Here is a 22,268-nt window from a genome sequence, read left to right as displayed (position 1 = left end):
TCCATTGGGAGGATATCGGCTCTCCCTTCATGCGGTCGGCAACTGCTACAAACAGCTGGGGTGAACGCCGTAAGGGCTTTGTCTGCTCGATGTAGAAAGCGAGCGCTCTGTGGACGTCGAGGGTATGCAGCTGCTGCTCCTCTCCTCCTCGGGAAGAACACGGGGAGGAAGATCTCCTGGTTGAGATGGAAAGCTGTCACTACCTTCAGGAGGAAGGCCGGATGAGGGCGAAGCTGCACCTTGACCCCATGGAAGACCGTGTATGGCGGGTCGACCGTCAAAGCGCGAAGCTCAGAGACTCGTCTCGCTGATGTAATGGCGACGAGGAAGGCCGTCTTCCAAGAGAGGTAGAGCAGGGAGCACGTGGCTAAGGGCTCGAACGGAGGACCCATTAGTTTGGCCAAGACGAGATTCAAATCCCAGGTCGGGGCCGGGCGCTGCACCGGCGGGTACAAGCGGTCCAGGCCCTTGAGGAAGCGGGAAACCATCTGGTTCGAGAAGATGGACCGACCTTCCACAGAGGGAAGGAAGGCTGATACCGCTGCCAGATGAACTCTCAAGAAGGAGACCGCCAGACCTTGCTCCTTAAGGTGCCAGAGGTAGTCCAGGATGGTAGGGACCGGGACCAGGAATGGATTAAGACCTCGATGATCACACCAGAGTGCAAACCTCTTCCACTTCGCTAGGTAAGTGGAGCGAGTGGAAGGCTTTCTGCTCTCGAGCAGGACCTGTTGAACCGCTGCAGAACAGCCCCTTTCCGCGTGGGTCAGCCACTCAGGTACCAAGCTGTAAGATGGAGGGACTGCAGGTTCGGATGGTGGAGCCTGCCGAAATCCTGAGTGATGAGGTCCAGCCACAACGGGAGGAGGATGGGCTCCCGAACAGAGAGCTCGAGCAGCAGGGTGTACCAGTGCTGCCTCGGCCAGGCCGGCGCGATTAGAATGATGTGGGCTCTGTCCCTCTGAAGTTTCAGGAGCACTCGGTGCACGAGCGGGAATGGAGGGAAGGCGTAGAGGAGGCGATCAGTCCAGGGATACAGGAAGGCGTCCGACAGGGAGCCCGGCGAGCGACCCTGGAACGAGCAAAACAGGTGGCACTTCCTGCTCTCTTTGGAGGCGAATAGGTCTACTTGGGGAAACCCCCACCTCCAGAAGATTGTGTGGACGACGTCTGGACGGAGGGACCACTCGTGGGAGAGGAACGACCTGCTGAGATGGTCGGCCAGTGTGTTCTGCACTCCCGGAAGAAAGGATGCTTCCAGGTGAATTGAGTGGGTCACGCAGAAGTCCCACAGGAGCATCGCTTCCTTGCACAGGGGGGAGGAGCGGGCTCCGCCCTGCTTGTTCACGTAGAACATCGCGGTGGTGTTGTCCGTGAACACTGTCGCACAACGGCCTTGCAGGTGGGTGCAGAAGGTACGACAGGCCAGGCGGATGGCGCGTAGCTCGTGAACATTGATGTGCAGAGCGAGCTCCTGGGCCGACCACTGGCCCTGCGTGTGGAGATCGCCCAGGTGAGCCCCCCAACCGAGTGCTGAGGCGTCCGTGGTCAGAGTGACGGACGGGCGAGGAGGGTGGAACGGAACTCCGGCACACACGACCTCTGGGTTGAGCCACCAGTTGAGGGACTCGAGGGTCGTCCTGGTGACCGTGACCACCATGTCGATGGGGTCTCGATGTGGCCAATACACCGACGCGAGCCACGACTGGAACGGACGAAGGTGGAGCCGCGCATACTCGGTGACATACGTGCACGAAGCCATGTGGCCCAGGAGACGGAGGCAAGAGCGCACCGTCGTGGTAGGGAAGGCGGCGAGGTCCCGGATGATGGAGACCATCGTCTGGTGCCGAGCGCGAGGGAGGCAGGCTCTGGCCACTGTGGAGTCGAGAACAGCTCCGATGAACTCCACCCGCTGTGTCGGAAACAAAGTGGACTTCTCGGTGTTGATGAGAAGACCGAGCCGACGAAAGAGAGACATGATTTCTGATATCTGGTCCGTCACAAGTTGCCAGGACTGACCTCGAACCAGCCAGTCGTCGAGATACGGGTAAACGTGCATCTGACGACGTCGGAGGGCTGCGGCGACTACCGCCATGCATTTGGTAAACACCCTCGGGGCGGTGGACAGTCCGAACGGCAACACGGCGAACTGGTAGTGAGTGTCGTTGACCACAAACCGAAGGTAACGACGATGGGGAGGATAAATTGCGACATGGAAGTACGCGTCCTTCATGTCGAGGGCGGCAAACCAGTCTCCCAGATCCAGAGAGGGAATGATGGTCCCCAGTGTGACCATGCGAAACTTGGGCTTGAGCAGGTACTTGTTCAGCTCGCGAAGGTCCAGGATAGGACGCAGCCCGCCTTTCGTCTTGGGGATGAGAAAATAACGGGAGTAGAATCCCCTGCCCTGTCTGTCCTGAGGCACTGCCTCTATGGCACCCACGCTCAACAGAGTCTGGACCTCTTGTAAGAGGACTTGCTCGTGAGAGGGGTCCCTGAAGAGGGACAGGGAGGGTGGGTGGGAAGGTGGGGGCGAAACAAATTGCAGGCGGTATCCCGACTGGACTGTTCGGAGCACCCAGTTGTCTGATGTTAATTGGGACCACGCCGAAAAGAAATGGGAAAGGCGGTTGTAAAATAAAGGGGAAGGATCCGGTGGGGAGAGTGATGGGCCGTCCTCGAGCGTCCCATCAAAAGGCCTGCTTGGCCCCCTGAGGGGCCTTGGAAGCGGCCTGGCCCTGGTTCCGGCGGTATAACTATATACAAGAAGAGATGTGAACGCTAGGGTCGTGGAGAACGAAGAGCACTCCACAGTTCCAACTGGCCGTCACGGGCGGTAAGAAGGAACTGAGGAGCGGACGGGCCGGCTGGGGTATATAACTAGCGCCATAGCGGCGCCACTCCAGGGGGCGCCAGCCGGCCCGCCGGTGTTGCTAGGGTAAAAAAGTTCCGAGATGCCGTGCACACGCGGCGCGCACACCTAACTGGAATGCATAGGAGCAATCACTCGAAGAAGAACTAAATTTACATAACCATAAGAATGGATTATCATTTGTTCCATCTGAAAAACTCTAGAGGGTCCCCTTTGAGACCTTCTTTCTCTAGAGACTCTTAGAAATCTAAATGAACACATCTACCTGCCCATCTGTATGTTGGACCCATGCCACAGATGTGGCTAATTCCTGAATGGCAAAAAGTTAAATTGTAGGAATTATAAAACACCATTGTTCATAAGCATGGTTGTCCTTATTAACAGTTTTACTGACTATATTTTTATCAGTTAAATGTTTCCAGTGCTTCTAATTTTTCAAGGAGTCTCAAATATTTGTTACATCTGGGGAATTTCCTCAGGATAAGGATTAATTTTCTACTAATCAAAATCATTTTGCACTACTGAAAATAAATTTGAAGCAGAGTTTTCCACTTATTAATTGATTTCCAGACATACAACTGGTGCTTCTTCAAATTGAAAACATTTGCCTTTCTGTTACTTCTGATGTTTATCCACCATTCTTCACTATTGTTCGAGTACTTGTAAAAATGTCACATACAGTAAATTTGTGATAAGCTTTGGGTTCAAAACTTCCTCCCTTTTGGAGCATAACTTTCTTCTAAACTCTGTACCATGGATGTTCTTCTGTAATCTGCTCATCTCTTGCTTATGTGTGTTTGGTATGTCCCAAAGCAGAACCTTTGAGCTAGTACTACTGATTCTCTTCACTAAGGCCTCAGTTTAACAACGCACTTAAGCACCTGCTTAAGGTTAAGCACATTTTAAGTCTATCTCTATTCAGCAAAGCATTTAAGCACGTGCTTCAGAGTATTGCTGAATTGGGGCCAATGCTAAGTAAATGCACTGCTTTTGCTGTGTATGTACCATCCATAAGCAATGAAATTCTGCAAGTCACAGGATCTTATAAATCTCTTATTTCCTCCTTAGATATCAATCATTCCTTGTGAAATTAGATTAATAAGTGAGAGACTCCCAAGATAAAATATAGGGCAAAGCTGATCTAATAATTTCTGTCTCCTGATCAAGATTCTAGATATAATCAGTTTTTGATACTGAGAAGAGGATAAGGAATGGAAAGGAGAGGAAGGGAGCTAAGCAAAGCATTAAATCTGGATGACTCCAGTCGATTGGCTTGATAATGTTCTTGAGATCTTGTTATAGCCTTCTTTTGTAATAACTTTGCTGCCACTAATTGTGTCCTTATATTGCTTTTTCTTCTGGTAGCCCTTCCAAAGCGATGGGAACTCTAGAGTGGCAAAAGGCAATAGATTAACTACTCTAGCAGGAATAGGGAAATCCATGCAATCACTGGAGGATAAAAGGACTTTAGAATCAGCGAGCCATACCCGGTCCTCAGATAATCACCTACAGTTCTCAATGATTTCAGTGAGAGTTGCAGATGCAAATTTGAAAGCAAAATTTAACCCACTGAGTCCTTTAGGAATCTGAGCATCCAGATCAGCCCTTACTGACTGAATACTGCGAAGATGTAGCTTAAGACTCATGGATTCAGTGATTTTCACATTTTTAAATATTTATTAATGGTTTTTACCGCTTAAAGACTCTTGCATCTAGGCAAGTAGATATAACAGTATCAGGTGATCCGTTTGATGAGGCAGATGAGGGCTGTCAAGTTAAAACCTGAGCTGCATGGAAAAACTAAAAGTAAATAGGAAATCTCACAAATCTAATGATTTGTCACAGGGGCTCATGTATTCTGAGCAGGAAGCTACTGGTGGTACATTCCTCAACAGGCAGCTGCCATGAGTTACATGCAATTAAGTACATCTCAACAATTTAATTTTCCAATAAAAAGAGATTTTAATTAAAATAATGGTATCTGTGAATGTTAGTATTTTTTACAATAAATGTGTTACTTTTGTCTTTTTCCATAACAGACTAACTTATATAAATTGCCATCACAAACCACTCCCCCTACTCAGATGTTATTTTGTCCCACTGCAGAAAGTGAGCAAGAACTCCTGTAATTAACTAGCTTTTTTGCACTCCCTCTACTGGATGGAAAGTGGGAAACTAACTTGTTCAAGTGTTTACAGTGTGATACATTGATGACCACCTAGGAATTTAGGGTTGTGGTCATTATGCTGCAAACCATGGCCTCTTGGAGCTTCACCCTGGCAGCAGGAATAGAACCCACATCCCACTTGCTCTGAAAGTACAGGTCCTGCTACTTTAACTAACGTGTCAGCAGTATGTAGGACATGTGACCATTGATTCTTACTCCATCCAATAGTGGGTAGTGGAGTACAGATACAATCTAGCCAGTTCATTATATGTTCCCAGTGTGAACAGCTAAATTAGAGGACTTACTCTAGCCTATTGCAGTAGACCCCTATAATATCTGGAACCCAAGATCATGGGTTCTGTTCCTCACACTTCATGTGTGTAGTTGGCTGTTTCTTGTCCGAAATTGATTCGGGTTCGATAAGCTTTATATTGGGAGAGGAAAATCAGGCAGGACCAGAATAAGGTGCAAAGCCAAGTGGCTGCATTTATTTGGGGGAAAGTTACAACTTGGGCCAAGGGAGAGAGGCAATTTTTAGCTGGGATGTTGTTAGGCAATATAAACAACCCAAAAATCATTAACAGTACAATTCTATACTGCTCACTGCACCACACTGGATAGGCAGACACACCAATCACACAAGATGGGAATCAGGTTCGTCAGGGCGGTGCCCGGTGCAACACAGAAAAAGAGACCCACAGGCCACTGCCTCAACCGCCCTTGCTTTCACACTAAGGGATTTACCCAGAGTGTGGTGCGGCTGCGATTGGGCAGATTCCACTTACACAGACTGCGGGGACAGGAACCCCTTGGTCAGCTAATCCCCAGGTGGAGACAGCACCTAGCACCAAGCACTCCAGACAAAGACAGAGCAGTAACTCACACACTTAAAACAGTTTACAATAAACAATTTATTAAAACCTTAGAACAACTATACACCTAGGCAATTGTGCAATTATGAGCTCAATACTTTAATCCTTAACACTGTGTACACACTTGGTACTGGGTTAGGGAGGGGAAAAATAGGAGGCTAGATAAGCAAACTGCCAGAAATTAGAAAACAAATACCGCACTCCAGGCGCAGCTGACCAGCAGAGCAGACACCAGAAGCATGATGAGGTGCCAGGAACAGGTCCAAGGCGACAACGAAGACGACACAACACGAGCTAGCTATACCGGGAGGAGACCCTGGCCGAAAGGTTGATCAGGTCCTTCAGCTGACACGCGGATACTCCACACAGATTTTGGGGGGGAAACCTTGTTTTATAGAAAGGGTCTCACTCACTCGTGTCACCATCTGATTGGTCCCTGGTTCCCCCTCCCTCCAGGCTTCGAGCTGTTGCCCCCCACGCCGGCAGGATTTGCACACGGCACACTGGGGTATCTGGGCAGAATTAGGGCTCTGTATACAGTACTCTGGAGTTGCTGGGCAGAACTAGCCTGACCTCCAGACGACCGGGCCCAAAAAGAGCGGGAAAATGCATACTACAGAGTTGCTGGGCAGAATCAGGTCTTTGCACACTGCACTAGCCTGACCTTTAGACGGCCCAACAGAAAAAAAAACAGGAAAGTACACACAGCACTTTAGTGTTGCTGGGCAGGATTAGGTCTCTGCCCTTTCCTATGCAACAAGAACCTGGTCCAAGATGGAGGCTGCCTTGTCCTTTTAACAGGACAAGATGGCCGTGGACTGACAATTGGCCATACAGAGCCATAACTGTGTATCAGGTTGCGGCATTTCTGACCAGAATGTCTCTGGCTGTATGTGTTCATGGATTCTTACACTTGCATGAACTGACTTAATTTCTTTTTTCTTTTTTTTCCAGAGAAGTTTAGTACCCATTTCTTCTTTTCCCTTTCATAAGAGCAACAACAACAACAAAAACCACTGTCTCCCCCCCAGCCTACAAAAATTAAATAAAGAATTAATATTAATTTGCAATTGACTCATAAAAAAGAAAAAGAGAATCTGATGGGCCACTTAAATCTCATCCTGCAGTACAGCATCTCTGACTTTACTTTGCTTTAAGCTGCCATAGTCATTGTCAGCTTTTGTTCTGGAGCATTATATGAGATTTTCAGTTTTCTTAGTTTCTTTTCGAGCACTGACTGTTCCAGTGTGATCATTGATGTTGACCCTAGCTCAAGATGAGTTTTTAAATAGGAAAATTTAAGAACTTGGGTGTAGGCAGGCATACGCACCCACAAAATACAGGGTTTTTTTTCCCCCTAAGGGCAACAATTCCTGTGGTGTAATCTTTCTTCTGTATGCCTTGCAGAAATGAAGTGCTGGCAGACTGGCAGTAAAGCAAAATTTACTAGCACCCTGTTCTCTGAAGTGCTGTATGCCAGGCTAGGCCTTGCACAGAGGTCAAGTTTCTGGTAAATTTCACTTTGCTGCCAACCTGCACACAGAGCAAACAGAACAGAGAACTGGAGAGGGTTGGGAAAGAGTAGACATAACAGGAGTGAGGGTTAGGAGAGGCAACAAAGGTATCAGAACTGGAAAAGAGAGGAGGGAAGAAAGTGTAGGGAACAAATTATTAATTGAAAAAAATTATCAAACATCATAGAGTTTTTTTAGTTAATGTTTATTATTTTTATTATTTATACAGTGCCATAGGTTTGCATGGTATGCTAAAGCCAAAAAAGATACATTCTGCCTCAAGGAGCTTAAAATTTGCTTCCTGTTCCTGCAAACACTTACTCATATACATAATTATTTGTGTGGATTCCATATAGAGAAAGTGTTGCAGGAGATTAACTGCAATTCTGCAAATACTTGTGCATATGAATCACATGATACCTGTGATGGTACCACTAGGGTGACCAGAAAATAAGTGTAAAAAATCGGGACAGGGAGTGGGGGGTAATATAAAAAAAGCCCCAAATATCGGGACTGTCCCTATAAAATCAGGACATCTAGTCACCCTAGGTACCATTGAAGTCACTGGGACTCTGCACAGGGATCTAGTCACGCAGAAGAGTTTGCAGGATTGGAGTTAGAGTATCTACCAATCATAAAGTAGTTTAACAAAGATATTATTTGTAATTGATTTTATGTTTTATTTTCATTTTTGTGTTTTTCTCTTGTAAAGTCAATAAAATATATTCAGTAAATCAACAATCTTCTAACAAAAAGTACATAGACAAAGCAAAGAAATCAGATTTCTTAGCTCCTTGGGTCCCAACGTTGCTGGTCACTCTGCTGCAGTATTTATCATCTCAGGATGAGGCTCTCGGTGCTCAGAACAGCTCTCTAAAAACCTTGAGGGCTTGGATAATAAATGTGAGGATATAAGGGGAGCCATAACCTCTGTGAAACAAAGCTGGAAAATCTGTTGGCTGGGACAAATTATCTGAACAACTAAGTTGAAGGGGCAGACAGGGGAATAGTGCAAGTGGAAAAACAGCTGTCGACTCAACTCCTCCCATGAGGAAGCTACTGATGAAAGGAAAGATTTTTTTTTGTGATCAAATGTATTACTGTACTGAGAGACAAGTAAAGAACCTTCACAATCAAGCTACAGCTAAAAATATCTGGATCTTGAGCTTCCCTGTGGAACAGCAGGACCTAAATCCAATTGACTTTATTCTTAATCGTATCCCAAAGCTCCTTGACTTAGATACAGAGGACTAACACATTATTCAGCGATACCTTAGGATCCTGACCAGGAACACATCACAGAACACTGGACTTGTAAGTCACCTGGTTTCTTATTTCAGACACAAAGAATCATAAAGGCTGCCAGATCCAAGAAAGACATCTCCTTTGAGGGACAGAAAATCTCCTTTTTTCCAGAGATAGGCCCAATCACACACAAGCAAAAAGGAGGGAATGGAAAGGATTCTCTACAGGAAGGAAGAGAAGCTAATGTACTATATCCAGCCATACGGTGAGTTGTGCACAACAATCTGTCCTTCTTTTGGGATAAGTTTTCAGCTCCTAAGCTGTTAGAAAAAGTCAAAATGAAAACACAAGCAGCAGATCAAATTTAACTGCATCACGGTTAGGACACGAACACTCCTTGTTTCTATTTTGTTTTGTTTTTCTGTTACCACTTATGGTATTAATGTTTAAATATTCTGTTAGGATGTAACTTTTGTGTATAATCCTATGACATGTTTATCAGTTCATCCAGGGGCTCTATCCTATACCTCTTACTGGCATCTGTGTACACTGTGGCAAACTGGATGTTTTGGCACTCTAATGATTATTCAGCAGCTTCATTAAGATTCAAAACATAGGCTTTAATAAATTAAATAAGAAAATAAATAACTCAGTCTGCAAAGGAATCCCCTATTTTTTATATTAAATTACGTTTATTTTACTCTGTCCCCATATTTTCAGTGTGTTGCAAAATGTTTTATTGATAATGAATAATAGCATAATAATAGTAGAAATTGCATGGGGTGAAATTGGTATCTAGGCAGAGGATAGTTGGGGTTTGTGGTACCTGCGGAGATGTAGGAGGCAGTTTGGGATTGTAGGATTAGAACATTAGATGGATGTTTCTGCTAAACTATGAAATAGCTAATGATGACATTTAAATTGACATCACTAACATTATGTCTTCGCTGCACAAAAAGGATGTTTTACATCAAGATCTAACTCGAGATAGCTATCCTGATGTAAAATCCTAGTGCACTGTAGTGTTTATCTTGTTTAAAGTAACCCACAGATGGGCGTATGGAGTTGGCCTCTACTTGTTACATAGAGGTAAAAGCTACCTGTGCCTTGTTTACACAAGGATTTTACATCAAAATAGTTATCTCGAGTTAGATATCTCAATGTAAAAACACACCTATTTTTGCAGCAAAATGTTTGCAGCTTATGTTTCAGAGTTAAAATCCCACTAGAATGATTGTGGCAATTCATGCACTGGGCTCAGACAGTTTTAGGCTGTCCTCAGATACATCTGTGTAGCAGTATGTTCAGAATAGTACTCCCCTTGACCTCAGTTGCAGTTGGGAGGGCTCAGTACTTCTGCAAATCAGACCAGGAGTCTCAAGTTGGGCATTCAGAAAATGAGGAACACACCATTAGTGGCCATTTGTGGAATGTCTGCTTCAAGCAACTTGCTCAGCAGCACACAGGAACTTTGCGGCAGAGGCAAGGATAGAATCCAATTCTCCAGCATGGCATTAAACTTTCACACACACATTCCCAGCCCCGCTAACTCTCTACAAATCCACTCTCTGGATCATCCTTTCTCTTCCTTCAGCTCTCTGTCTTATTTGCCGAACACCTTCCAACTTCTGCAACAAATGAGGCAAGGGGTGTACAGATAACAGCCTCATAACTACATGACCCCAGTTCATTCCGTGACCACCGTCCATTCTGTGCAGTGAAAAGAAATTGTTGGGCAATCTTAGCTATACGTCAGGGGTCGGCAACCTTTCAGAAGTGGTGTGCCGAGTCTTCATTTATTCACTCTAATTTAAGGTTTTGCGTGCCAATAATACATTTAAACCTTTTTAGAAGGTCTCTTTCTATAAGTCTATAATATATAACTAAACTATAGTTGTATGCCGGGGCGGCTCGAGGCATTTTGCCGCCCCAAGCACGGCAGGCAGGCTGCCTTCGGCGGCTTGCCTGCGGAGGGTCCACTGGTCCCACGGCTTCGGTGGACCTCCCGCAGGCATGGACTAGCGGACCCTCCACAGGCACGCCTGCGGGAGGTCTGCTGAAGCCGCGGGACCAGCGGACCCTCCGCAGGCAAGCCGCTGAAGGCAACCTGCCTGCCGCCCTCGCGACGACCGGCAGAGCGCCCCCAGTGGCTCGCCACCCCAAGCACGCGCTTGGCGTGCTGCCTGGAGCCGCCCCTGGTTGTATGTAAAGTAAATAAGGTTTCAGAATGTTTAAGACGCTTCATTTAAAATTAAATTAAAATGCAGAGCCCCCTGGACTGGTGACCAGGACCCGGGCAGTGTGAGTGCCACTGAAAATCAGCTTGTGTGCTGCCTTCGGCACCTGTGCCATAGGTTGCCTACCCCTGCTATATGTCATCACTACCTCTGCGAACTATAATAGCTACATGGTCGGTCAAACCCACCTTCTTCAATGTTCAGTGTAACACAAGTTCCCAAAATGTGGGTTGTGACCCCAAATGGTGCTGCACCATCAGCAGATGATCCTTAGTGTGTAGAGAATGCCATTTCGCTCTGCACAGTGTGACCTCTCCTGTGTGGTGCATGTGAGGCCATGATCTGTGGAAGACACCATTTTCATTTACCAAATGGCATCCTCTACACAGCTTGACTTCACATGCACCTTACATATGAGGTCATGCTATGCGGAGAATGCCATTTTGCAGAGGAAAATGGTGTCCTACATGAGGTGTCACCTCACACATATAGTGCATGCAAGGTCATGCTGTGCAGCGGATGCCATGTTGTTCTTCAAAATGGTGTCCTCTCTGGTGTCTAGGGTCCCAGGAGGAAATAATTAATTAAAATGGGGTCAGGCCAACAAAAAGTTTGGGAACCTCTGCTCTAACCTTCCCACTTGCTTTCAATCAAACAAAAGTAAAAATGAGAGAAAACAGATTATAGAATAAAGTATTAAGACATTATGAAAGGTGATACAAATATATTTGAATTGAAACACAAACAAACAGCATGGGCCTGTGAAGACTCAGAGATTTGGAGATACCATCACATTTGGTTTCAGAGTAGCAGCCGTGTTAGTCTGTATCCGCAAAAAAAACAGGAGTACTTGTGGCACCTTAAAGACTAACAAATTTATTTTAGCATGAGCTTTCGTGAGCTAAAGCTCACTTCTTCGGATGCATAGAATGGAACACACAGACAGGAGATATTTATACATACAGAGAACATGAAAAGGTGGAAGTATGCATACCAACAGGCAGAGTCTAATCAATTGAGATGAGCTATCGTTAGCAGGAGGAAAAAAAACTTTTTGAAGTGATAATTAAGATGGCCCATAGAAGGTGTGATTTGGGTTGATTTTAAAGCAGTTTTTGAAGTTTCATCCTCTAATAATGAAGAATTTTTGCACTGTATTTCATTGAGACATTAAAAATCTTCCCTTTTTTTGTAATCTGCACTATCCAAATTATCTGGGTATTGTGTAGTACTTTATAGCACTGATAATGTGTGACATATGACAGCAGTGAACACCAGGGCACACACACCAGTTAGAACACACATACAACATACACCTTAACAAGCACAGGCAGTGCAGAAAAGTTAAGAACGCACAATTACAACAAGCATCATACACAAGTTCATAACTTGGAACACTTAGAGAAGATAACAACAACATGATAACTCACAAATTAACAGCAGCGGGCAACCCACAAGTCCGTATGGAAATTATTTTCCCCCCCCCGTGCGACCCCCTCGGCTTGCCTTATTAATTTTAAATTTGCATTTGGCTTCTGTTTTGCGTTGTTGATGTTAAGGGTAGGAGGACGAGCAAGAGAAACCCTGCCTGGGACCCCTCGCTACAGCAAAAGCAGCCTGGCTGAGTCCCCCTCTCCTCCCGCTAGCGCTGCTAATCGCTCCCTTACGGGGCGCCGCTTTCCAAGCGGTAGTAACTTCGGGCCGTGAGGGCAGGACTCTGCTTGCAGACGGAGCCCCGCAGAGGGCATGAGGGGCTGCTCAGGGAGCTCACGGGCCCGGCCCAGCCCCGGCCCGGACGTGGGAGGCTGCAAGGCAGAGCATCGGGCGTACTTGGCGTAAGCTGGGTGCTATTCAGGAGCTCGCTCCCCTCCCCCAGCAGGAGTCTGTCCGTTCGGGGGAGGGAGGCGGCCGTAGGGAGAATGCGTAAGGCGGCGGCTGTTGTTGCCGCCTGCTTCCAATGAGCTCATCCCGCTGGCTGCCTGCGGAGGAGCCCGGCTCGGGACGCGCCGAGGGCCAGGCAGAGGCGCCCGGAGCGGGAGAGGGGCTGAGGAGCCGGCCCCGCGGGGAAGGGCGGTAAGTGCCGGCCCCGCCGCTCGAGCGGTGCCCCTCGCCGCGGCGGGGTTTGCGGGGGCTGGGTGGGGCTGGGAAGTGTGTGTGAAAGTTTCAGGCTGGGAATGTGCACGGGCATGTCCGTGCCGCTGGGAGCCCGGCTCCGCCGCTTCCTGCGCCGCCGCCGCGGCCCCGGCCTGGGGCGGGGGAGGAGCTGCGAGGAGGAAGCCGGAGGGGGCCGCTGGGGCTTTGCCGCTGGGCGCTCGGCTAACAGGTAACTTGGGGTGGAGGTGCTGAGCTCAGGCTCTGCTGAGCTGTAATGCCGGGCGCGGGCCTGGGGCGCTGGGCTGGGGCTGGCGCTGGCATTGGGGGCGCTGGGCTGGGGCTGGCGCCTGGGCGCTGGCATTGGGGGCGCTGGGCTGGGCGCTGGCATTGGGGGCGCTGGGCTGGGGCTGGCGCCTGGGGGCTGGCATTGGGGGCGCTGGGCTGGGGCTGGCATTGGGGCGCTGGGCTGGGGCTGGCATTGGGGCGCTGGGCTGGGGCTGGCATTGGGGCGCTGGGCTGGGGCTGGCGCCTGGGCACTGGCATTGGGGGCTGGGCTGGGGCTGGCATTGGGGCTGGGCTGGGGCTGGCGCCTGGGCGCGCTGGCATTGGGGGCACTGGGCTGGGGCTGGCGCCTGGGGGCTGGGCTGGGGCTGGCGCCTGGGGGCTGGCACCTGGGGGCGCTGGGCTGGGGCTGGCGCCTGGGGCTGGGCTGGGGCTGGCGCCTGGGGCTGGCACCTGGGGGCGCTGGGCTGGGGCTGGCACCTGGGGGCGCTGGGCTGGGGCTGGCACCTGGGGGCGCTGGGCTGGGGCTGCCACCTGGGGCGCTGGGGCTGGCACCGGGGGGCGCTGGGCTGGGGCTGGCACCTGGGGGCGCTGGGCTGGGGCTGGCACCTGGGGGCGCTGGGCTGGGGCTGGCACCTGGGGGCGCTGGGCTGGGGCTGGCACCTGGGGGCGCTGGGCTGGGGCTGGCACCTGGGGGCGCTGGGCTGGGGCTGGCGCCTGGGGCTGGGCTGGGGCTGGCGCCTGGGGCTGGCGCCTGGGGCGCTGGGCTGGGGCTGGCGCCTGGGCGCTGGCATTGGGGGCGCGGGGCTGGGGCCTGGGGGCTGGGCTGGGGCTGGCGCCTGGGCACTGGCATTGAAGGGGCTGGGCTGGGGCTGGCGCCGGGGGGGGCGGGGCTGGCCCCTGGGGGCTGGCATTGGGGGCGCGGGGCTGGGGCTGGCCCCTGGGGGCGCTGGGCTGGGGCTGGCACCTGGGGGCGCTGGGCTGGGGCTGGCGCCTGGGGGCTGGCGCCTGGGGCGCTGGGCTGGGGCTGGCGCCTGGGGCGCTGGGCTGGGGCTGGCGCCTGGGGCGCTGGGCTGGGGCTGGCGCCTGGGGCGCTGGGCTGGGGCTGGCGCCTGGGCGCTGGCATTGGGGGCACTGGGCTGGGGATGGCGCCTGGGGGCTGGGCTGGGGCTGGCACCTGGGCACTGGCAATGGGGGTGCTGGGCTGGGGCTGGCGCCTGGGGGTGCTGGGCAGGGGCTGGCGCCTGGGGGCGCTGGGCTGGGGCTGGCGCCTCGGCATGGTATTGGAAGGAAGATTGTGGGCAGTGGCTGGCACCTGCACTTGGGATGGGTCATACTGCGCTGGAGTTGGCATGTGGACATGGTATCCAAGGTGGGAGGTGGGCTGGCGGGCAGGCCTGGGCTCAGACTGGTGGGTGGACATAGTATGGGGGGGAGGTGTTCAGGCTGGCACATGAACAAAGTATCACTGCAGAGGATAGGTTGGCGCAGATCCCTGGACGTAGTACTGGTGGGAAGCTGGGGCTGGTACCTTTACCGTGGTTTTTTCTTTTTTGGGGAGGAGCCTGAGTTGGGGCTGACATGGGCACAGTTTGGGGGTTGGGGAAGGTCTGAGCTCTGCCTGGCATTTTGGCATAGGTGAGATATGGGAAAGGGAAAAGGACGGCCATTGATGGAAATGGCCTTGCCTTTGCTCAGGCATTGTTGAGTGAGAAGGGAGGGCGGGGGGGCAAAAAGCAGGTGTTGGTTGTAGCTTGGATTTGCATCTGGTGCAATGGAACAGTGATGTTAGGCAGCCCTGTCTCTTTCCAGACTGAAAGCTGGAGGCTCCTATTAATGCAGATTTTATAGAATCATCGTGTCCATGGATTTTACACACAAGGACATGGCCTACCCCTGTCTTTTAGTTCAGGATTTTTCTGATGTTTCTAGGAGTGGAGGATTCCATGAGAACAAATAACATCTACTTTCTGCTTAGCCTGGGAACTACTCTGAAATCAAGAAATCTTGATCTGATAATGCTTGCGCTGTTTTTAATTGATATTTGAGGGAGGGGTAGTTAAGAAGCTTACAAAATTACTTTGCATTTGTTTCATCAAGTATATACAGCAACATAGAAGGAATGGGCATATGCCACCATGTCATGTGACATGCTGCTGTCTTGCCTTATTGTCAAAAGATAAACTGAACTACCCAAAGGAGGATATGAAGCATTTCAGGTAGCATGGGGGAGAAGGCAGGACTTTCAGTTATTCACTTTTTGTGCATTAAGAGATGGTACTATCAGAGGTGGCTTTGTTGCCTGCATTTGTAAATCCAGGTCTCATCATCTCCTCCTAACTAAAAAGAATAAAAAGACATGTTAGCTGATGAGTTACTGTGCATTTGCGGCTCTCAACATAATCTGCCGTGAACTGAACGGCATGGCATGAAACCAAAACAATAGAAATCATAGTGGATTTGTTTCTTTGACGTGTACTTCAAATAATTTTCTGTACCCTCATTGTAATGACTTAACACTTTTGATGTCAGTAACTGGCATAGAAAGAGTGAAATAATTCTCTGTGTGTGGTGGATGGAGAGAAATCTTTTTTTGTGTGAATAAGTGTACTTGGAAATAGAACACAGCTGAAAGGTATACTTCTTTGGGGAAGGGGCTAGGAAGAAGAGAGTCTGGATCATCTAATTTTTTTTATACTGATTTTGTTCCTGTCATGTGGCATCTGCCAAAGTGGCACTTCTGTAGTTTGCTTTGGAAGCTAACTATCCTGGTTGGCAAAGCAAGTGTGCTACTGCTTTACTACTGGAAAAGCTGAGATTTCTTTTTACAGAAAACTTGTATGGTTGGTAGGAGTGAAAGAATTTGCAAGTGACAGGAAGGTGCTCATTTATAGTATTTGAGTCCTTTACTCATCAAGACTATTTAAAGAGTCTTAAACTGGGTAATCACGTTGCATGTCAATTGTTTTTAAAGTTCCTATGTCAGCCAAAATTTTTAGTGGCTATTCTCTTTAAATATATCATGATGGCTTTAATTTTAAAAGTATGTGGAAGTAAGGGAAATAAATGTGGTATCTTACATCCTTCAGAATTTCCTCCCAGTGTAGATTCTGATATATGACTGCCAAAAATGAACCTATTCAGAGATTTCCTAATTGTTGTGATTTGACAATAGGTGATGGGGAAATAGTGCCATTATTACATTATGCTAGGAAAGCAAGTGAATAAATGTGAATAAGCTTTGGGTTAGCAGTGTAAACATACAGGTATGGCAATGTATATGAGGTTTGTTCATCTGCATGCTATGATGTGCGAGCTGTCCAGCTTTCTTGGTTTAGCTAACCACTGGAATGTCCGAATGATAAATTACCGGGTATGTCCACTCTAGAGCCAAAACATATTTGGTTCATAGCCAAGCTTGCTCAGCTTCCCATAACAGCCTTTATAAAGAGACATTTTGTCTCTCCAACCACAGTCTTGTAGTTGGTGCCATGGCAACTTTGTGATCTGAGGGTATTATTTTAAAGACATCTGAGCAATCTTAACTGAACTGTTCACTTTTTCTTTAATTGAATTTCATATCAGGATTAATACTTTCCTTGGCAACAAAATATTAATCAACAACTCTTCAGACTCGCATCTCTATAAGAATATGATCATGACCTGTTATTGTGACACCTATTAACACTGCTGGATGTTAAAGTTTATGCCAATGGTAGTATTCTAAACACCTAATTTTGCTCTAAAGGTTTTCTTTTGGCTAAAAGATGGTATTCAGAGCCTCTGTCTGACACTGATTTTTCTTTTATCTTCTAGAAAATGTGAGGAAAAGTCAGTTCAAATGTTAATTACGTGAGCATGCCCCTCCCAAAAAAACAAAATAGATAATGGATGGATTGGTTGTTTGGGGTGGTGGTGTTGGTTTTTTTTTGGGTATTGCTCTGAGTTCCTTTGCCTTAACATGAAGGTTGGCAAGCTATTTATCCTGCACACTATAGTAATTGGGTATACAAATACACATATATAGACTTTTACCTAACAAATGTCTAACTTTTTATATTTAAAGAAGTGTGCAGATACAGGAGGCATTGTCATGCTTCAGATTGTAGGCACTCCAAAGTAGTCATTGGGGCGTAGTATACCGCTAGTGTGTGGATGAAGAAAAGGGATGATGTGAAACAAGGACTAAACCACACCAACAGGTGGATGATTCTCAGAGACCATTTCATTTTTTATTTAACTACTCTTTTTGAAATAGCAGATTTAAAAAACTATCTGGGTACAGGAATTGTAAACTCTGATCTCGCCTCATGCCCTCTCCTAAAGAAGGGAGGTAGATAGAGGCATCAGTTTCCTAATACGCTCAAAAATCAACACATTCTGTCACACTGCCCAATTAACTTTAGGGTGCCTACTCTTTATTCTATTGCTTTTATTGCTCTTTCATTATTCTTTTTTAACGTGATTGATCAAGCTTTTTATCACTGTAAATCAGAGAAATTTTGTAAGGAGACACTCCAACACTTGTACCTGGTTATAATATAATTCATGCTTGTATAGTGCTGAAACATACATCCAAGGATCTCAAAATGCTCTGTCAACATCAATAATTTAAGTCTCGCAGCACCTCTTTTAGATATCTCTAATTTACATTGGATGAAACCAAGGGACATAGGCTAAGTGACTTGCCCAAGGTCACACAGTCTGGCAGAATCTAAAGTAGAACCCAGATTATCTTGACTCAAATTATTCATCAAAATACCATCTTTTCCCCTTGATCTCTACATCTTTGAATTTTATTGCGACACCTAAACTAACATCCTGCCTCTTGCTTTTCTGTCTAATGGCTGATCCTGAAAAATCTGCTTTTAATGTATTTCAGGTTTTTCCACTGATCAAATGATACACATATTGGGGGCTTTTTAACTTGGTTTTTAAAAATTCCTTTTCATTGGACTAACACAGTTGCCATTTCTACATCTTAAACTGGGAAATGTATCCAACTTATCTTAGTGTACATTTATACAACTTGATTTGATGGTATGCCATCAGCACTTTTTTACACTATCAGTATAAAATAAAATTCTGATATGGTTTAGCTAGCCAAATGCTGTACATTTCCACAAGGTAACTCTTTGTTTATTCAACTTTTAAAATATATGCTTGATAGTTAAAGTATTTTGGAAGTATGACACCAGTGTAGGTATATAAAATTATGAGTGATTTGGAGAAAGTGGATAAGGAAAAGTTATTTACTTATTCCCATAATACAAGAACTAGGGGTCACCAAATGAAATTAATAGGCAACAGGTTTAAAACAAATAAAAGGAAGTTCTTCTTCACACAGCGCACAGTCAACTTGTGGAACTCCTTACCTGAGGAGGTTGTGAAGGCTAGGACTATAACAGCATTTAAAAGAGAACTGGATACATTCATGGAGGTTAAGTCCATTAATGGCTATTAGCCACGATGGGTAAGGAATGCTGACCCTAGACTCTGTTTGTCAGAGGGTGGAAATGGATGGCAGGAGAGAGATCACTTGATCATTACCTGTTAGGTTCACTCCCTCTGGGGCACCTGGCTTGACCACTGTTGGTAGACAGGATACTGGGCTAGATGGACCTTTGGTCTGACCCAGTACGGCCGTTCTTATGTTCCTTAACTTCAAGTTGTGTGTGTGTGCGCGCACGTGTGCATGTGTGTTGTTATGGTTTCCTTGATTGTGCGTATGGCATTATGATAGATCTCTAAAAGTCACAATTTTGAAATGGGGGAGGAGAATGACTTATAAGGAATGTTGCCATTTACTTTAAAATAGGCTTTTATGGAAAGCAGCAGCATTAAACTAATAGTGTGGGAAAATACATCAGCATTTAAAAATTCTAAGTGAAAGTATAACAAAATCTGAAGACCTTGTAAGGAGGGTTCCCGTCTCCCCCTCCCTCCCTCCCTCCCTCCGGCTTAAGTAAGTGGATCTACTCTTGTAGTTCAGTTGGTAGAGTACTTTTGTGCATGTAGTGGTGACTCAGGTTTTGCTTGCACCTCTGACTTCCTTCTGCAAAGTTAATTCATTCATTCTTTACATGTCTAATTAAACAAAGTGAACGCTGGTACGAGCTGCACATACTGGTATATAAAATACAACATCAGACAACATTGGGTGGTGATGGGGTAATCTTGCTATTTACTGCATCTCTTCAGGGACGTAAATCTAATAAATTGCAAAGGAGAAAACAGGGTAGCCAGTAAGATGGATGTTTGTGTTGCTGTGTCTTGGTTAAATTTAGATCTTAAAGGAGAGAAGCTGGAACTTGTTAGTAACACAGGAAACGCCCTGAAAGAAAGTTTGTTTGTTTAGTGTGTGAATGTAAACTCTTCAGTTTTATGGCTGAAGGCAGACTATAGGGAGCCCTGATTACTTTAGCAAAGTTTTGAAACTTCTTGTGTTGTATTGGCTTCTAGTATTTAATATTTAATGCACTTAATTTAGTTTTAACAAACCATAGGTATTACATAAATTAAAACACTGACAGCTAATAGTTTTGAATTTGACTTAGCACTTAAACTGCAGAAGTCTTTAATTGCTGGAAAATCTGGAGACTGAGAGTTTGTCAGAATTACTTTAATTTTGCTTCATTTGGAAGAATTCTTTACAATGTGAACTAATCTAAAGACTTTGAATTGTGCCCTTACCTATTTCATTCACTTACAATAAGACAAATTTGTTTTTTATTGTAAGTGTGTTTTCTTTTTTGCTTTTAGGAGATGGGTCTGAAACAAAACTGTGAACACCTCCAAACTTCTGAGAAGTTAAGATCTGAATGATGCTTGAGCCCATCACTAGTTTCTACATATTCACAGGTGTTTGTTTTTTTTTGTTTTTTTTTTTAAGTTGCTTGGAGAAGTTGATATGTAGAGCTGGCTGAAACTTGGAATTCCCAGTTTGCAGTAGATTTTGAAATTTGGTTTTATTATGATTTGGGCTCAAGCTGGGTTCCCTCGGGCTTTCAGGTTCCTTGCTGTGGAGCTGGGACCCTGTCCCTGGGCAGTCTGCATTGCAGAGTTACCCCAGTCCCCAGCAGTCTGTCAGGTGAGCTGGCAGGAAACCAGTCAGGGTTCTGTCGGAAACCTGCTTGTGGTTCATTGGAAGTTCGTTGAATCCATTCTCTCTATCTCTGTGACAGTTTCTAGTTTGAGAAATCAATGTTTTCCAGTGAAACCCTGGTTCATCAGAAAGTTCCCAACCAGTGCTAGTGATAAATCCAATGTTTTCTGACTATTTTAAATTAAAATGGAAAAGGGATTATTGGAAACAGTTTGACACTTTGTGAAGAGTCACTCCATATGCACAGAACATTCTAAATGTGAAATTTGAAGAGGTGATGCTTTTTTTGTGGTTTGCACCAGAAATATCTATGTGATGAATCTCTCTAGTCTTGGAGCACCATTTCACACACGGGCTAAACTCACTTTGAAGTCATTGTGGGAGTTTTTTCTTAGTAAGGACTGAGTTCCTGGACTCTTCTAAAACTTTAGCCAGCAATTAACATAAAATAAATATTAAAAAGTAAACGGGGGTGAGGGGAGAAACCACAACAGTTCAAACTGTTGATAATTTCTAATCAACTTTTATTACTATAAAGTAAGAAAGGAAATTCTCAATATCTCCTTCCTGTTCTGTAAAGTCCTTGCAAACATGAAAGAATTAGCTTTAAAAGTTGTATGTAAGGAGCAGTGAAAAGAAATTGGGGAAGGGCTTTTCTTTGGGCTGTACTGTAATTGTAGTTTGCAAAAATAAAACATGGAGACCGAGTAGAATTATATACCTTTTTGCTCTAAAGCATAAATCATAACCACAAATGACAAAAATGGACTAATTTCATAACATTGGCATACATTAAGTATATAGTTTGGGAATATTGAGCTTAGGTTGTCCTTTCTTCTCTTCTCGTCTCTTCTCTTGTCCTTGTGGAGTGTAAACTACTGCCTGTGTTGCTATCACTGGACAGAACCTCTTATGTAATTTTGGCTACTTCTTCTTCTTCCTCTTATTCACTCCCAGTGGAGCATAAGGCGTCAACCATTCTCCTCCATTCATTTCGTTCTTGAGCGAGGCAGCAAATTTCATCCCACTTCATTCCCATGCCTTTCATTTCCTCTTCAGTGGTCCTTCGCCATGTCCCCAACGGTCTACCTCTCCTCCTTCTTCCTTGTGGTGTCCATTGTAGGGCAATATGAGGGTGTCTATCAGCACCCATTCTCAACACATGCCCCAACCATCTCCATCTTCGTTGTTTGGCTTCATCCACTATGTTGTTAATGCCCGTTAATCGGCTCACTTCAACATTGGTGATACGCTGCGGCCAGTGTACGTTAAGAATTCGCCTAAGACACCTTCCTTCAAAACCCCGAAGCCGACTTTCTATCTTCTTGTTGGTCCTCCATGTTTCCACCGCATAAAGCAACACAGAGCGGACGTTCGACCTGTAGATCTCTACCTTGGTTTTCATTTGCAAGATGGCCGACCTCCAAATGTTCTGAAGTCTATAGAATGCAGTTGCTGCAAGACCGATTCTGGTAGATATCTCCTTCTGAATATTACCATCAGCCGATATGTAACTACCAAGATATTTAAAATCGTTCACCTCCTCCAATTCTACGTCACATACTACTGTCGTTGTCGAGCTGGCTGTTTTTACTTTCATTGTTTTGCTCTTACCGGCGTGGATATTAAGTCCCACGCACCTTGCTGCTCTACCTACTCTATCAGTCTTCTCTTGGAGGTCTATCTGAGAGCTTGAAATCAGGGCGATGTCATCCGCAAAGTCACAATCTTCAATATGACCAGAGGGTCCCCATGCGATCCCTCTTGGCCTATCTTCGGTGGCTTTCCGCATCACCCAGTCTATAACCACAAGAAATAGGATGGGCGAAATAACACATCCTTGTCTAACTCCCATTCTCACATGGAACCACTCGCTCCGC

The 22,268-nt window shown here is 46.6% G+C and overlaps 1 protein-coding gene across 10 annotated transcripts in view; it reads left to right on the top strand.

Annotated features, from left to right (window-relative positions):
• Positions 1-12,774: 12,774 nt before the first annotated feature.
• TANC1 (tetratricopeptide repeat, ankyrin repeat and coiled-coil containing 1) overlaps positions 12,775-22,268 on the top strand; it is a 198,448-nt gene continuing 188,954 nt past the window's right edge. For 4 of the 10 annotated variants that reach the window (XM_039494557.1, XM_039494549.1, XM_039494552.1 and 1 more), the window contains exon 1: positions 12,775-12,980. In XM_039494557.1, coding sequence (XP_039350491.1) covers positions 12,865-12,980 — 116 coding nt within the window. In that variant the 5' untranslated portion in view covers positions 12,775-12,864. Of the gene's footprint in view, positions 12,981-13,120; positions 13,231-20,045; positions 20,145-22,268 lie in introns of those variants that run through there. The other 6 variants (XM_039494551.1, XM_039494550.1, XM_039494556.1 and 3 more) reach the window with 6 other exon arrangements.

Source organism: Mauremys reevesii, linkage group 11, assembly GCF_016161935.1.
Source record: "Mauremys reevesii isolate NIE-2019 linkage group 11, ASM1616193v1, whole genome shotgun sequence".
In the NCBI taxonomy this organism is placed as follows: Eukaryota; Metazoa; Chordata; order Testudines; family Geoemydidae; genus Mauremys; species Mauremys reevesii.
This window is presented reverse-complemented; position numbering and strand designations above follow the sequence as displayed.